At 34.9% G+C, this 18,997-nt stretch overlaps 1 protein-coding gene across 1 annotated transcript in view; it reads left to right on the top strand.

Moving 5' to 3' along the window:
- Positions 1-18,997, top strand: part of LOC116162394 (glutamate receptor ionotropic, kainate 2-like) — a 165,353-nt gene that overhangs the window by 22,309 nt on the left and 124,047 nt on the right. The window contains exon 3 of the mRNA XM_031476010.1: positions 3,472-3,629. Coding sequence (XP_031331870.1) covers positions 3,472-3,629 — 158 coding nt within the window. The remainder of the gene's footprint in view (positions 1-3,471; positions 3,630-18,997) is intronic.

Below are 18,997 nucleotides of genomic sequence, written 5' to 3'. Positions count from 1 at the left end.
CGAAAAGTGGAGATCCATTTTTCGCATTTTTAGACCAGATAATTTTGTCAGCGACCATGACAAATGGAACGATTGAACTTGCGGCTACACCCAGGTTTCGGGCATGCCTTTCTGACCTATCAAATTCCTACCCAAGGAGGTGCTTTTTTGATCCACAAACGACGCCCCTAGGGATGTTGTAAAGCACATTAGAAATGCTGTACAAAATTCAAATTCGTTTACCCATTGCATAAAGACCTGGTTTGGGTAAGTGTAACATCTAAAACGACGGTTTTAGAGATGTTTTAAATTTTGGGGGCTATTTATCAAACGGTGGTAACGCAACCACAAACGATGTTTTTGGGAATAGAAGTTTTGGTGTATTTTTTAACGACAAAGTAGGTACCTTACAATTTATAAATAACTTGAAATAATGTAGAAGGTCGAAAATGTCTAAAATCATTAGTAACTTGAACAAAAAACGTGGTTTTGGCAAGCATTACACCCAAAACAATGTTCTTAGGCACTGTACAAGTTTGGGGTTGCTGTTTTTATGACGCAGCACCTTACAATTTATATGAAAATGAAATACCTACACTTCGCTTGCCATCAGTTAGATAAGGGGTAAGACGGACTGACCTTTTTATGGCTTAAGGCTGGACAGGACGGAGTATGTAAGCCTATTGTCAATCCCCAAATTTGGTTATTTATAATATTAATTTGTAATCGATGGCACAAACATAAACTTAGACCAATTATAATGCACATTTTTTATCTGTATAAACCAAGCGACGCGGCGGAACCTATCTTTTCGCGATTTTGAGGAAAACTTTTAAGTTGTTTTTCCAAGATAACTTATCTATAAATGAAGTTGGAACAATTTCCAAAATTGAGATAAGTTCGTAAACTTAATATCTAGGCAATAACGCCAGGAAAATGTATTTCCTTTTTTCTTTTCCAAAATATGGCACCCTAACAGCCCTCAACGTTACCCTTAAAAAAAAGATTATTTTAACACATATTAGTAAACCCCGGCGTTATTGTCTAGCTAAAGCATTCACCTTTCCCAGGAATATTCGACCCCTTCTTCATCTTCGCTCAGAATTCAGATATCGTGAAACGAAATCACGCGTTTTCAGTGTTCAGCATGAACATGTGATAGGTACATCTGCTCTACCACTTAACCCTTAATATCTTAGTAATAATACATTACATGGAGGTGGAATGAAAAATTAAATTAACAAAGGCAGAAGCTATTGATGACGATAAGAAGAAAACTAAAATACAAGGAAAAGGAAGGAAATTGAGAAAAAAAATGGACGAAAGAAAGACAATGATATTACTGCTGATTATACTGCCTAAGTAACAAAATACCTTGAAAATGGTTTTTAAATGTAGCGCTATTCATATTTTTTTTAAGTTCATTTGAGAGGTCGTTGTATACTTTGGCACTATTATAAGCATAACATCTTTCATACCTGCGTGTAACTCAGTTTTTTAGAAAAGTTGGAAAACATGGGTGTTTATTGATCGCTTTTAACAATTTTTCTATTGGACCGATTTTGTTTGTTCATCCTTTGATCGACGCGGAGTTTTGTTTTCTTTTTTTACTAAAGAAGCGTTATTCATAAAATATGGACCGTTTTTGAGTTTTAGGCGAAAAACTGAAAAAAGTCCAAACATTTTGAGGATCTTTGGCTGCCAAAAGTTGTGCCGGGAAAAAATTGGCGTGCACTCTTCAAATCCATGTTATTTGGACCCAAATGGACCAATTAAAATAATAAAATCTTTTCCTGTCTTACTATTGTTCTGAATTATCTATCATTTAATATGTTTTTAATAGACTGTAAAACTTTGGTAGGTATGTGTTGTTTAATTTTAAACAGTAATCCTGGATGCCACACACTCTGTCAAAAGCCTGGCTTACATGTAGGAATATTGATACACAGTATCTCGTTTTTTCTTCTTTTAGGCTACTGAGTCAGCCAGGGAGAAAGAATTGGAAATGTATAAACTTTTTCAGGTGACGGACAACAATTCTTAAAAAACTTCGTACGAACTTTTACTACTTCACTTGACGATTTAATATCTTAAATCTTTTACTAAGGATGCTTAATTTCTTCTACACACTTTATTACAACACTGACGATGTGCGTTTTTACATGCACAGGGCGACTTCCCTAAAAATTTAGCGTAAAAAATTGTACACGCTTTCAAACCGCGGCAAAAAAGTCCCGTTTTCTCGTTATCTCCAGTATTTAAGGAAACACCACTTCCACCATAAAACAGACTCTCTTCATGAATTTAAAAAAAAAAAAAAACTAGAATAGATAAACGCCATCAACGACGGAACATCTCTACTTCTCAACATGAAACGCGTTCATTATACCGGCATTCTCTTATCAGCGAAAGTACACGTGCGTTAATAATTTTGCCTAACAAAAAACTTCTTATCGCAATTACCAAAGGAAAACCTTTTATAAAACGTACAGGTTTTTAACACCTTATCGAAGTTGAACAACTACAAAGCGATAAAATTTAAACAAGAATTACACATTTAGAAAGATTTCTAAAAGGAAAAAACAAGCACAGATACAAATTCAAGTAAAATAAACCAACTTTGTGTCTAATCACCACCAAGTTGAAATTATACCACATTCAAGGTGGTTCATTATTATGGTTTCTGGTGCTATGGTCAAAGTAACGTCTGAATAACAACAATATACAAAAATTAGGATTTGTTATACACATTGGAGCATCAATTAATTTCGTATTTAATTTTTTTTATTCGCCCTGTCCTGTCATGTATTTTGTAATGTATTCTTAACATCTCCGCAGCACATATCTTGTAGTTACCATTTGAATACGACGTGGTAAGTGGACCTAATAATATTCTTTCGACTTGGGGTTATTCAACAATTTTTTGACACCTTCCACTCTTCTTGGTTACGTAAATACATTTTTATATTCAAAAGTTCCTTCCCATAAAATTGAAACGAAAACCTTAATGATTTAGATCCGCAGGAGAACCCAAAACGTACTGTGGAAATGTTAGGCTTACGTGCATTCGGAAGTAGAAATCGTGGTTGGAAAATGAGAATTGTTGAGCACATATTCGTTTGCAAGTATAATTAAAACAACAATTCCCGTTATACTTAATCCACCTAATTAAGTGAAGTGGTGTACGTAAATGTGTCAAGCTATTCACTTCACAAAAATGTAAATGATAGCGTTACAAGTTCAGTAGTCGATTTATACAAGATAGTACGATTAAACTCTTACTTTTATTGATTATGCTAAAGTAATTACGGCTCTTAAATTTTAAATAAACGCCGAAGAGTGTTTGCTTAATGTGATTGAAACATCTTTTGCTCGGCGCCGATATAATCTTGTCTAATTTCCGTGATCAATTCAAAAAGAGTAATTAAAATGCTCGTCTTTCTTTCACGAAGGCGCTCAATTATTGATTTTAATTTTGATGTTACATTGCAGGCTTACGTTGATTTGGTGAGAGCTTGGGGTTGGAAATCTTTTACGATCATTTATGAAAGTAACGAGGGTTTGGTACGACTCCAGGAGTTATTAAAGGCTCACGGACCTTACGAGTTTCCGATTACAGTGCGGCAATTGGGAGAGGGCCCGGATTATCGGTAAGTCATTTTTGAAATTATACGCTATAGAAGACGACTGCGTCTTGGTAGTAAATTAATATGAGTGAGCTGCGTTCGTTGGCAGCAAATTACCAGACTATGCGTCGCATGTGTGAGAAAGGGGATGAAGTATAAATACGCGGAGCAATTAGTCCTTTTATAAACATTTTTGGGATATATTTGATTGATGAATGTATCCTCAAGTAAATCTAAAAACATTATACAGCTTCGCTTCGACTATTTATGGTATAGAGAGGAATGTTTCAAACAGAAGACGATAACGAGGCCAACGATGATTTAGGGAGTTCTTTTGAACGTTAGATGCGCTCAAAGCTGTTGGAGTTGCTAAGGACGTAGTTTCCAGATTTTCAACTGATTTACAGATTTAACATTTGTATCCAATGGAAGTTGAGATTTATTACAGTTGTTTTGCTCTGCTTATAATTTTAGGGTAAGCAATAAATATTTTATGTTCTACCCTTGCCTATAAATTTGTACTCGAGTCGAATATTTTTTTAATCGCCATTTCATGCTAATGCACGCTTTTATGGGGCAATTGGGAGGAAAACAGCAAATGCAAATCAGTTTATAAAAAACAGTAAATAGCATAAGGTGGAGATTTCGAAAAAATTGAAGGTGATTGGAACTTTCTCACCATTAAGTAACGTCTCACCTAGGTTTATGTGCATTGTATAATTTTCTTTCAATGTGTAGTAAATGTTCATGGCAAGATATTAAAAGCTAATTGCTTAATTTGATTGGCCTGTTTTGATTCATACTGCTGTGACCCTTGAACTTCAGGCTAAATAAAATAAAATAATATTTCAATCCTAGCCTAGCTCTTTAATGCAAATTTTTCTTGGTACAGATCCGCACCCCGACACAGTGGTATGATTTAATTCTGACCTTAAATTCCTGATTCCAGGCAGCAGTGGCCAAGATCAAAATTCTCAATTTCCAAACGGTCCATTATCAAATTATGACAAACACTAAAAATGAACTTTGGGCGGGAATCAATAAAATCAGTTGTGATAAGACTTCTCTCTTTGTCGTTAAAGGGTCCGAATGAATGCACTAACTTGCGAGATTTTACACAAATAGGATTTATTTTACAGTTACACATAAAACCAACCAACATACTCCTCTTGAAATGTTGTTCAACTACAAAATTTATACCAGCAACCAGGAAAAACTTAAAATTAATTACAGTTTTTGAGTCAAAATATCCGATTAACACCAAGTACTAATTACATTATTGGAAACAAATGCACTTCATAACACTTGACACAAAGAACGTGGTTTCTCCTCGAAACGGTTGTAGTGACGTTGTTTACTATATCTCCTTCTTCGCCTTCTTCAAAATACACAAATCAAAAACAAACTCGCCCCGAACTGAAGATAAACTCGACTGCGAAACTATCAAAAGGCGTCCCTAGACGGACTGCACCCCGGTCTCACAATTGACAAGAGGATTCTTCTTTACGCGTCCTCAGGTATTTAAACGATTTTCCCTACTTAATTTGTCCGCCGAATCATTAGCCAATTACATATCCATAGTATCCAAACAAACCAATTTCGAAACCAAATAGACGGCCTTATTGCCGACACGCAAATTGGCACGTGTACAATATTTCCTAGAATTACCTTATCTAAACCAAGATTTGTTTATTGATTAAAACGCCACCTTATCTTTCAACAATTTTTTTTTTTTTTTTTTTTTTCACATTTATTGAGTTTTAATTAAGTAAGACAATATTTTACCCATTTATAAAAAAAAAGAATAACTCAATAGGGCGGAGTTCAGACTGGAGCTACCAAGATAACCCCGTCTGCTCTACCACTCAACCCTTCAACAATATGTATTAATTACAGTGACAAGAACAGCTGTTATTAAAGACCCGGTAAGGAGAGAGAGAAAGAGATAACTATAACTAAGAGTGAAAAGCAAAAGCGCAGACTGCTATCTATAGCTAAAGTACAAAAATTTATAAAAAAGTAAAGAAAGAATGGTGTTGCTAAGCATGTTTCTGTCTTTCAAGGAGTATGAGGTACAATTTCTTTTTGAATGCATAAGAAGATAATTGTTTTAAATCAGTTGGCAATTCATTGTAGAGGTTGGCTATATTATAACTGAAGGAACGTTTAAAAAGTGTCGTTTTATGGTGGGGTATCGTTATTGAAAGCTTATCTCTAATATTTAAATCGTGAACGGAGCTCCTAAAGATTACTTTTTCAAATAAATATGTAGGTGTTCTGGTTTGCAGTATGGTATGGAACAAACAAGCGGAATGCAACAATCTCCTATTACTCATGTTTAGCCAATTCAAGTTCGTTAGCTTATGTGTCACTCGGTCGTATTTACGTATTCCAAATATTAGGCGAAGGCAAGAGTTCTGCATCTTTTGAATTCTCAAGGAATCTCTTTGGTCAATACATGGACCATACACACAGTTACAGTAGTTAAATTGCGACAGTACCAATGCTTCACATAACATTATCTTAATGTTACGATTGATAATGAACCTACTATTAAATATAATCTTAAGATTAATAAAAGCTCTGTTTACAACTAGATCAATGTGTCTTTTGAAGCGTAGCTTAGAGTCTAACATTAAACCAAGGTTTTTATACTTATCAACGATTGGTAATACCGTATCTTTTAACCTAACCATTAATGCATGCTTGTACTTGTCAACAATTAACGATCTACCGAATAACATAACAGCTGATTTTCTACAATTGAGCTGTAGTCCATGCTTTTCAGAGGTTTGCAGAATGTTAGATAAATCAACGCTGAGATGCATATTCACGGTGTCCATATCTAGGCATGCATCAGATGTTTTATATAAGAGTTGCGTATCATCAGCATACATGTGATATGTACAGTGCTTTAGACATTTATGAAAATTTGAAGTGTATAAAATATATAATAGGGGTCCTAACACTGATCCTTGAGGGACACCTGTACGTACTGCTATAGATTTGGACACACATTTATTAAAAACTACACGTTGAGATCTATTGCTAATGTAACTTGAGATAAATTTAGCTGCTGAACTACCAAAACCACTATAATTTAGAATTGCGAAAAGTATATCGTGATTAATTCTGTCAAAGGCTCTGGAGTAATCCAACAAAACGAGAACTAAGATATTTTTACTATCAATAGCGGAAAAAATTGAATCTGTAACTTGTAAAAGAGCTGTCGTGCAACTATGATTTGCCCTAAATCCCGACTGTAAAGATGGTAAAATGCTTTCGCTATTCAAATAATTTTTATTTGCCCAGCCATGATCCTTTCCAGAACCTTCGACAAACAGGGCAATATACTTATGGGTCGCAGATCAGAATATTCTTTCGGGTGTTTAATTTTTGGTAGAGGTATGATTTTGGCAAGTACAAGTACTAATACATCGATTAATAATATGCGTTATTACGTCAGATAGATATGGAAGGCACAAATGTAGCATGTTGAGACTAATCAGATCTTCCCCCACAGATTTCGATTTTAATTTATATAAACAATTAAGAACTTCTGATTCCGTGGTAGCCACAAAGTTAAATCTATGTTTCAGATCCCTACAATTATTATTATAAAAGTGCAAAAAATTACCTTTATCTTTTCTAAAATAAGTGAGAAGCTCAATAAATCAGATCCAAGGTGTCACAAACGCAACAAAATTTAAGAAAAAATGTTGTTAATCCTAGTCAATTCTAAGAAATATTCTAGCTTTTACAATGAAAGTAAACAAATCTTACCTTGACTACTGGCTCGAATAGCAAAACTGCCTTGTGTTAATTCGGAAATCATCCCAATGAAATTGATTGGCAAGAATTTTAATGAAACATTTAACTTAGAACGCCAAAATTCATTTTAAATGCCTTGTTTCAAACATCAATGTCCCAATCTGTACACATCTGTACTTTTCCCATTTCAAAAAATAGCCTTTATACTTATATACAGAGATTATTAAGAAATCTTCGCAGTCTAGGGTCCTAATTTGACCCCACCGTTTTGAGATAGGGCGTAGAGTCGACGTAAATGAGGTTCTTCGATTGAAAAAAATTATACAGTGTTAACAATTTCAGTACGGGCTCTTTACAGATAAGTAAAGGTTGCTGTGTGCTGATCCCAGGATAAAAAGGACCATACTCAAAACGCTTCAAACCTAGCTAGCTCAAGGATTATAATTTTTCCCGGTACAGATCCTCACCCCAATTCAAAAAATAATTTAACTCTGAGCTCAATTATTTTTCTTATTTCCGGCAGACAGTGGGCAAAGAGTATGTAACTCAATTTTGACTAACTCGCAAAACGAACTTTAGGCGAAAAGCTACTAAAATTAATCGTAATTTCAACATGAAACTTCTCTGTTCGTCGTTAATGAAGGGTCCGAATTAACACACAACTTTCGAGAAATTACACAGATAACTTTTATTTTACACACAAGATAAACAACAGAAAAACAACCATTACAGTCCTGTTAAAATGGATAGTGTTCAGAACAATATTACAAGAAACTACCAACTAAAACTTAAAATTACCTACAAGTTTCTTCTTCAAGACAAAATATTCAAATGAGGTTCGTACATCACACTAATCTCTAATTAAACTAATTGAGACTACAGACCCCAGACACCTGATGAACCGTGACCGTGGCAAGGACTAACGTGGTCCTTCAGCTCTTCTTCTCCGACGTAATCGTAGTAAAGTTGATCCTTATTTTACTTTAACGTAATAGCCATCAAACTTGAATCAGCCGTCCCAACGCTTCAACAAAATGACTATGCATACACAAAAAAAACCGCTTTCGAAAACAGCACAAACGAAATCCAGACCGACCTCTAACTGAAAAACAAAACTCCAACTTGATTACTGTTTTTCTTCCAACTCAAAACGTAGTCGGCCACGAAACTGGGCTAAATTAAACTCCTTATTCTCTTCTAACGAGCGGCATTGGAAGGTGGCAAACAGACTTCTAATAATCGAACCGAAAACTTGGGTCCGAAAACTTTATAAGACGAAAAATACTGCCACACACGGCCAGCGGTTCGGCCTCGAACTTCAACATCTTTTCGCGTCTTTCGTACTTAAACGAGAATCCTAATTAAATAATTATCAACTAATAAGCACTGCCTAGAAACGATAATAGTCAATAGACAACTCCTCGATACGCGGAGTACACCTTACTTCTACAAATTTTTTGAATCAAATTCGAACAATTTCTACCTAATAATACAAGTTTTTAATGATTAAAGTAGCTCCAAACAATTACCTTTTTCTACAACTGTCAAAAAAACCTGTCATTTTCTGACGGATTTCAAAACGCGAAGTACTAGATTTTTAATCGGTTAATTAATAAGCAAGGTTGCTCTTGACAACGTGCGCGAAATCGTCAACAGTGAAAAAAAGTTTTTCGCGCACGGGACAAAGTTGAACTTAAACAGCAATTTAATTAACAATCGGTTCAGTTGTAGAAAAAATATTGTATATAACGCTAGCGCGAAGTTATTTCGCGCATTTGACTGATATTTTAACTCGGCTTCGCCTCGTCAAAATACCTTCAGTCCCAATGCGCGAAATTGAACTTCGCGCTCTTGTTATATAAATAACTATTATCTCTCAAAAATAAAAGAAAAACTTAATAAATCAACTCAAAACTGTCACATTTGCATTAATGAGCAACTTGGTTATCGAATGCTGTAAATCATGAGAACTATATGTCCTTTCCTTGATGCATCCGTGAACATCTCTTAAAAATCGGATATCTTATCAAGAGTAGAAAAATCAGTTACGTTAATAAGATCACAACTACCGTGGGAGCTAGCGTGGGAGGGCTACAACTTTTGATATACTCGTCCGATTTTGATTCTACAGGCCAAATTCTAAAGAAATCGCCAATATAGGTGAAGACCGGATCAGTACGTCAAAAGTTATAGATAGGCAGATAACCGGTTTGCAATAAAAGAAAAACTTGCGTCACCTGAACGTTATTTGTGAGCTAAGGGGGGTACATACGTTATCGGAAAAACAACGTATCGGATAAAATGCTATAGAATTATATAGGGAATCATTTATTTTCCAAGAAAATTGAAAACAACAGTGCGATGTCGCATTAGGGGATGGTTTTTGAAGCGCAAGGGGGTGAAGCACTTCTCTGAAAGGTGGGAACTCTTTTGATATATACTTACTTGTCTGTTAGGAGTGCCTACCCACAATTTTAAAACTTTTAATTTTTTTCTCCCATATGCCGTTGTTACTGCTAACTTGAGGAAATACCTATACTTATTCGAACGGACAAACTTGCCGATAGACGGATAGACATGACATGACGATCTGATAAAGCCGGGGATAAGCATATAATTTTTCAAACAGGTCGATAGCTCTGTTCGGAAGAACCGGCGGTAGATACTGTTTTCTTTAAAGAAAGATAACATAATTAACGCTTTGAAGCAAACCGGTTTACAAATAAAAAAACTAACAACAAAAACTTACTTTTCTGGAATTTATTGGAAGCGAGTAAAAACAAATGCTTTTAGATTTCGCAGTCTTTCAAAAGCGAACTAGACGCTTTATATCGAGTTTTAGAGAAAAAAGTTTATGCAATGTCCAGAACAAAGAATGCAATTTAGTTTTATGACGTTAGCTTCTCTCCACGTTCGCTTTTAAAGATTCCGTTAAAAAAGAAAGCCGAAAACCTTTAATTCTCATTAAAGGTACGAGCTTGCCGATTTCTAGAGCGTCTGCAATTAGGTGTTTAACGTTAATTATACACATTTTTCTATTTAACTCGCAAAATTAATTATATAAAAAGTGAATTTAGTTGATTCTCCGATGTACAAATTCTATTCTCTATCAAGAGGAATCCGACGAGATTTTAAAAGTTTTAATTGCAGTTTTCCTTAATAAAGCAAGAACCAAGAACTATGGTTTGTACAGAAAGTTTGCTTTAATAAAACGTAAATTCAACGAACTGTGCTTATTATATCTTATTATACTCGTAGAAAAGATTACAGGCTTCTTCATGCGTAATATAAAATGACATTAAACGATGTTATGGAAGTGCTAAAATTTTTAAGAGAGTTTGCCATAACGCTATAATATTATGTTATATAGCTTCACTCGAAGGGAAAAGTAAATGTTCTCGCTTGCAGTTTGCACTGAAGGAATGTTGTTTTAGAAAATCTTTCCTTTATTTGTTCGAAATAGACCTCCATTTTGCGGAAAATATATAAAAGGCGAATGAAAGTTTTTTTCAATATCTGAAAAAATAAGATAGATGCGGGTTGTAAATTACAAACAGGACGAGTCGATTCATCATTCATCATAAGAAATAGAACTGTACATCCAAAAAAAAATGAGTATTACTCCAAAGTGACAAATGCACTGCATCTAATCATTACCAAACGAAATTAGGGTCTAGATGACTAGTTTAGGCAGTCCAAGAGCAGCACAAAATACTGTAGATAGCGTAAAGTGGAAGGTAGAGACGTCAGTGTAAAATAATCATTGGAGCATACCGAGGGGAATACTTTCCAGAAGGCAACCTTTCAGTATATTCAAGGAGGTATCGTTCGTTTTTGCTTGCGATCAAATCAATTTAGTGTCACAGATGTTAATACAGGTAGAACTGTATCGTAGGGCGGGATTTAAGCAACGAATTAACGATCAAATATGTCGGTCTGCTCTAACAATTCGCCATTTTGTGGGTAGTAAGAACAAGAAGGGAGTTTCTGAGGGAATTGGGTCTAAAAGTCCCAAGGGGAACCCACGTCCGCATTTCGTTACGATTTTACCATGGCGGTAGGTCATATTTTTTTGGGCATCGTTTTGAAACGTCAATTTATCGTGTGAGTAAAAATGGGTAAAAGTCATCGAGTGTTGGAGTTGAATTAACTTGACTAATTCAACACAACTGAAGAATGATGCTTTTTGCAGAATTGTATTCGTAATCTAATAAAATTGATACAGTTGTTCCTTAGTGTCTAAGTATCAAGAAAATAATAGTCATTATGGTTGGGGGTGAGCTCGAGGGGGGGTTATAGGGCCATTTTTTTGGTTTTCGCTTGTATCTCAGTAACTGCCACTAATAGCGAAAAGTTCTTGAGATAAAACTTAAAGCTCAAAATTTACTACAAAAATGGTTCGATGTTATTTTTTTACATAAGACCAATACTTTCAGAGCAAGACAGAAATCCAGTGCACAATAGTGTGTGAAAACCGCGAGGGAGCCTGTACCAATGGTCTTCCAGTTTTCGAAAAAATAAGAAAGCGAGCTCACCCCCCACACATAAGGACCTTCTATTTTCTTGAAACTTAGATACCAAGTAACAAATGTACTAATTTCCAAAACTCCGGAATTTTTTTCCTTCGATTCGTCTAATTTTATTGGGCTTTTTAGCCTGTTATAAATTATGCCGTACATTTCTTCTGAAACACCCTTCTGCCACTCTACCGGCCGAAAAACCACCCCACTTGTGAGCTTTAGGGGTGATCCTTTTTCACAAACACTACATATCTTTTCTAAAGAACAGCAAAACCGCTTTTCATGATTGATGGCGCAACTGATGTTACAAATTTATTTCTCCTTCTTTCCGTCTATGATTAACGTTCCTATATCTTAATTAAGTTGGGGGTGGTTCTTGTTATGTATTATACTACATGCTTCGGCTGCTCATCGACTAAAAATCCGCTTCTGTCTTCTTAAGGAAAAGGTAAAGGGATAAATAATAAATCGAATAAATTAAACAAATATAGCAAACGAGCTCCTGGGTATTGCTATAGCATGACATTGCATATTATATAACTAAAGCTATGCCCAGTTTTAATTTCATGCAATTCGGTTCACTAACGGAGATGTCAAAAGGACCTTCCTTATTTTTTGCCTACATTGCCAATTCACGAACTCCGATCTACATATTTGATAAAGAATCCACCTGTACAATTTTATCGTAATTATTCATTTTCGAGATATACAGGCGTACAGTCATCGGAAAATTATGAACTCGCTAGGAACTCTTTAATAAGTCAGTAATCTCTGTCCACTTAACGTTAGTTTCTCATTTGGGCTACAGCCTGCACGGACCGGAAACAGAATCCGCGGGTTTGTTACCTCTACATTAGAGATTAGCGGCGGTTGAATTATATAATCGTCCACGAAAACCCAACGAGCGAGCCTCTTCGGATGAACCCTATGAGCAGGCAGATAGAGGCCTAGAACAACTGGCCACTTTCCGTACTGGTACTCCTTAGTAGTTTAATACGCGCTATCTGATCCTGTGTATATTTTATTCTGTATATATGTTCTTTACTGACTGTATACAGGGTGTCTTGAATTGAGTAGGATAACTTGGCTATCTTTGTTACTATTATACTTGCAGATTCGGTTAAATTTGCAAAGTTGTGTGGTTTTTGATGCTAATGGATATTCCGATGTGATATTTTGATAAAAATAAATCGTTTCGTAGTTAATTGGAAGAAAGTGAAAATTTCCAAGCACAAAATATTTTAGTAACAAAGGGAGCTACCGAAAAAAGTTTCAAATAAAAGATTCGATGGGATAAATTCAATGGGTATAGAAAACTTCTTTATTTATTTAAATAGACGCAATATTGAATTTTTACGTCACGCGACACAGAAGCACTCTGTATTTTGGAATTGATTTCCTTTTCAAGTGCTTCGTATTTTCAATGGTGACATATGCTTTATTGAACCCGATTTTTCAAATGCTCTTACAAAACAATCACTGGTAATTATTAGTATAAAATTTGTAATTAATCACAGTTCAGTGCCCATTGTGCCGCTTTTATAAAATTCTAATTTGTCGTAGTCGTAGTATTAAAAATACCTTCTCAATAAAACAGTTAATTTGCGTCTGGCATTTAAAATACTTGGAATTTCGTAATAAGTTTACTTAGAAGAGCAAAAATCTGGATTGAAAATGTGACAGCAATAAAAGAACATGTAATTCTGCTCCACTTACTTTATTGCGATTTTTACGTATTTCTGATTAAAAGATTTATTACACTCATTTTATATGTCTGGAGTTATCGGTTCCCGAAGGGAAGCTTTTTTTGTCTAAAATCTATAAAAGTTTCACTAAAAAATATTATTTTGGCGGAATGATAAATGCCTCCATATGAATTTTCCTTTGAAGTATCCTTTGAAAATATTCCCAAATAATATCAAACTAAAACATTTATCCAGGTCCGTAAATGCAGAAAGATAAAAACCATTAAGCTCAATGTAACTTGCCGATTTTAACTCGGAATTTTATATGTATATGCATAAAAAAAACGATTTACATTTTAAATACAGAATTACACAAATATCGGTTTTGTTTCTCGTTCATTAATTGATGTGGCACCCGTTACTCATGAGTAATTGCGGTCTATCCCTATCACTTTGTTTTACGCTCTGGTTGTTAAGCACCACTTTGCCAGTAGGTATCCGTATATTGCTGTTGTTTTATAGGGTGGTTGGAATTTCCGTTCCTGATCCAAATCACTTATTGATGGAACGCATAGGTAACTAATTAGTTATTTTCACGCTTTTTCTGATAAGTGTAATTAATTTAGATTGGTAGACCTGAAATATGATGTCAAAGTTATCGACTTCATTGTTACTTTCCAATTGCCCTGCATCTTACCATCACAATTTATTAAGATTTAGTGCTTGCGGAAAGGCACAATCTCAATCTGCTTTGGTACGCCTGATTCGGATGCAAAATGCTTTCTACTAAGCGAATTTTTTCATTGGTTTTCATTGACAATACCCACAACTACACTTTATAATCAAAAGCGTCTAGTGCCAAAGCAATTGTAATTATTTGTCTAATCAAAGATGTTAATTAACTTTACTCAATCTCAAACATCAGGTAATATATGTACACACAGCAGTAACTACATTAATGAAATACTTCTATTTGCCTACTCCTCAAATTAAACAGCTACCGAGAGGTTGATATACAGAAACATACTTACTAAAAGATTCACTACTGTTACATGAGGTTTTCTTCTTCCCCAACAAAGAAGCATTGAAAGCAATTAAATTGATATAATGATGTAAAACTGAGCATACAATAAAATGGAACCGTTTACCCTTTGAGGTGGTTAATTGGGTACATAGAAGATTCAAATGCGGTTTTAGTTAAATATTTGAGGCTAATATAACCTGAGACTGAGAGTGAACTATTTGAGTACAATTAGCTTCATTCCGTACAGCATAAGGTTGTTCAACCGAAAAGGATATTGACATGTTGTATGAAACGAAATTTTCTTTCGCTAATGAAATACGGTAACTTGGAGATGCTTCAGATCGGCGTTACCCAATCGTTAATGCTTTGAAGAGATTCATTGTCAAGTTGTTTGGGGCTTGTTTTGGTTGGTTTCGGTTATCGGTTATTTGTAAAACACATTCTCCTTGAATTAGTTGCTATCCAAAATCAATGTTCAATAGATAAATACATTTCGGTATATTTTACATTTAAAAGACAATGAGTACGTATTGTATCGCCACTTTAGTAGTTGTCGAACTTGTCTGGATCTGAATAAGTTAAATTGCATTCCCGACAATAAATTATTGAACACCGGTCAACGTTCGATGAGCTATTTCGTCAATAACAATATCTTTATGTCATAAATAAAAAGTTGAGATTGAGGTTCAATAGGCTTATACAATAAATCATAAACCAACCTTATTCCAAGACTTACGAGTTTATATTCCCATACTGTATGATAAAAAATTCGTCGAATGGCCAATACTTTATCTTAATGGTATATGAGAAAGTCACTAAAACTAAGTATCGCATATTCAAGTGCACTCATAACACAATTTGTTCAGAAGAAAAAATTAAAATGACCTCGACATCACATTTTACTGGCCAATGCGAATGGCTGGCTGGCTGATTCCACGAACTAATAGGCAATATAACTTCTCTAATTAAAGGGTAGAGGTTATTCTATTACTTTGGGTGTAGCCTTCTATCTACTGGGGCGAGCTACGATCCGAAGTGATTCCACAACAGGCCGATTATGACACACATAAATGCCTTGATTGTTCATGCACTAGGAGTTCTCGATGTGCTTTTGTTGGATGCTTCGATGTAAAGTTTTCTGGATCCGCCCCCAGAGTTTGGATGTAGACGACAATCTGTAGGCGTGGTTTATAGTTGATTCGTTATAGGAATGAAGTTGGCTCCAGCTGGACTTTGCACGGACCGGTCACGAAATGATCTCATCTGTTGTGGATTTTCTCGAATACTTCGTTCTTAAAATGCTGCGGGAACTCTCGGACACTGCTACGGCTCTACGGAGATGGTACTTGGTTCTCTGTATAATTTTCGTTCTTCTATATCGCCCGTGGAATCACTTAACTTTCGAGCGTAAAAGCACTTACATTTAAACCTTGTCTCTTAGTATCTAAAGTGTAATTAAGTTCCGGCTATTCTACCACGACGAAAAGTGTAAGATTTTGTCCATTCGACTTCGGATTGAATAGACGCCTTTAAATCCTTTCGGTTATTTCATTATAGTGACTCATTTAATCACATAATACATACGTAAAGCAGATTTTATGATCCTATTTATCTACATGTGAAATGAAATTGCATTTCTAACCGCGATTATTACTTAAGATTGCTAAATCCCGTTACATCTTATTTCTCCCAACCCCAAGGAACCGGTGTATTATACGCTTTACAATCCCACAATATATGCAAAAGCGCTTCTTCTTCCCCTCTGCACGCCCTACAGAGAGGTTACTTCACCTTTTTGTGTAGATGGCTTTTTATTCAAAAATGCCCCAGTAGGAGACATAACGGGTAACGAGTAACGGATCCGTCAGAAAGGATGGATTTAAAAAAATCAGGACCGTGCGGTATATTTTCTGAATATGATGCAGTTTCCGAGATGCCGCCCCTTAAGACCATAAATAGTTTTCTTCAATTTCATATTTATTTTGAATTGAAAGCGGTAACCTTATTGTTAATGAAGGTTGTTCAATGTGACTCACATCTGGGGCACAATCAGCGAATATGGGAATTTGTTTAATAATTTTTGTTATTTTGACAATTTTACTTAAAATTACATCAAAATCATCGATGTATATTAATGCTTACATTTAAGTTACAGACGTTTTATCTGAACCCTCCTGATATGTTCTGCCATAAAAAGAATTATTAATGTTTTTATTCCATTACACTTTATATTCCCTGTAGTACAATATGTATGATTTTCATTTATTTAATCTGTTACTTAGTGTCGCTTTGTTGTGCTTTGGGTTAATAAATAATGTTTTAAATATTTTATATCTCTTTGAGATGATTTAGTGCGAATCAAAGGAATATAACCCTGGAAAAGTGACAGCACGACGTTCTTATAATAATATTATAATATTAATAGTAGTAGCATTTAAATTTTTTAAAGACAGTATGTAATAATGTAAAATCGAAAGAAGAACAGTTTATAATACGCTTTTTTCGTGTTGAGGCTTTACCGATAATAGAAACCCCAATGCGCACTTTGTAAGTATGGCAATCTGACCGGTGTATTGTTTATCGAAATTTATCATGAACATGGTATACACGTTATTTGAATATAAATTTTAATGAACAATGACAAAGGAGGCCCATTAGGCCATCAGCATGCAATTTGATTTTATTGTGGTTTCTAGTTGATTTTATTTTCGTTTTTTTATGAATTTGAATTGCAATACTTAAACTTCGACTAAGCGGTGACAATTATTGATAACAAATCAATTATCCTTTTGCCGAAGAAGAATATAAGAGTATATGTTGTGTGCAATGGCCCGGTCACAATGAACCATACACAATTAAACATGAAAATTTTCCCAGGGCCGATCTGAATCCTGGCACAATGAAAATTCCTATCCCGATTTCAAATTACAAATTTTATGGTAACAGCCACGATCAAATTATTTAATTTCCAAAAAGAACTACTTAAACAAATTTTAAGAACACCTGAAACAAACTTTGGGTACGTATCAACAAAATTAATCATAATTAAGCATGAGACATCTATCTGGATAGTTAAAGGGTTTCAATAAACTTATAAACACACGATTTACAAAAGACGCACTTATAATCTTAGCACAATACACTTTTTTCTTTAATTTCTCGCTTTCAGCACACAAGGAACGTAATTTTACTGCATTGAATTAGACTGGCTAACCAAAACACGAATGTTGAAACGATGGCTGCTCGAACAATACACAAAAACTTCAATGAAACTTCTTCCACTTCTTCTCAAAGTTTCACTCTAAACTCGGGTTCTTGGGAAATATTATAAACTTTACCTGACGAACAAGTGACTTTATCAAAATTACGAAGAACAACTTGGTGTACGCTCAAATGGCAACGTTGCCACAACATTTAGCGCACAACGCACTCCGGTTTCAAAATAGGCAAAAAGGCTCTCTTCTAACACCAACGGGTTAAGCGGAAGAGCACAAAGGGCTGTATGCCTCTTAGTGAACTTCGCCTTTTGGACGCCAAGTTATATGTATAATATTGGTATTATTTATATATTTGTCATAGTGTGTCCAAATTCATTATTATTAACTTCAGGATTTAGAGCCACTTTCCTACTTTCCAAAATTTGAAAATTGCCAATTACCGAACACTTAGCAAGACAGCAGCTAATTACGCACCCGTTTCTTGTCTTTCCTTAGCGTCACTTATCGAAATGTTTACGGTAAATTCCTTACCAAAACATATAAATCATTCTGACAATTCTGAATTTAATTCAGACGTCAAAAATAGCAAGCTTAGGTTCTGCCGTCGCAGTCGTTTCCATAGAAACAGAATTTAATATGTTCTGAACGTCATTTTATATCGTGCTCCGCATCCTATTTGAAATGGGCATGACAGATGTCATTAGAATGCGTATCTGCGAATCTGCTTCATATGCTACCCTTGCAGTTAAATTGATATCTTCCTCACGGTTAAAGAGCGGTTTAGCCTACTCATTCAAACCTATTAAAATGTCAATCTAGCATCTGCTATAAAATAAACTATAAATTGCCCTACACTTAACAATTCTAGGAATCGATCGTTTAAAAGGAAAACAAACCCCTTGAATATAACCCGAAACGCAATAATCATTTTGTGTTTAAACGTAGGTAAAAACCCACCAGAATAATTAAATAATTTGAGAAGAAAATTTGACTAAGAAAGACGACCCATAATTAATTCAAGCGTCTGGACCAAACATATTAACATTTACATAGCGATATCTTAAATTGTGATAGTAATCTTAAGAATATTTTTTAGAGACCTCATTCAAAATCGCATTTGAGAATAGTTTGAAAATCTACTTGGGAAAATGTTTTCGACAACCTTTTTCTTTGA

This window comes from Photinus pyralis, unplaced genomic scaffold, assembly GCF_008802855.1.
Source record: "Photinus pyralis isolate 1611_PpyrPB1 unplaced genomic scaffold, Ppyr1.3 Ppyr1.4_LG10, whole genome shotgun sequence".
Taxonomy (NCBI): Eukaryota; Metazoa; Arthropoda; class Insecta; order Coleoptera; family Lampyridae; genus Photinus; species Photinus pyralis.
The sequence above is the reverse complement of the archived record's forward strand: the minus strand, read 5'-3'. Positions and strand labels throughout refer to the sequence as shown.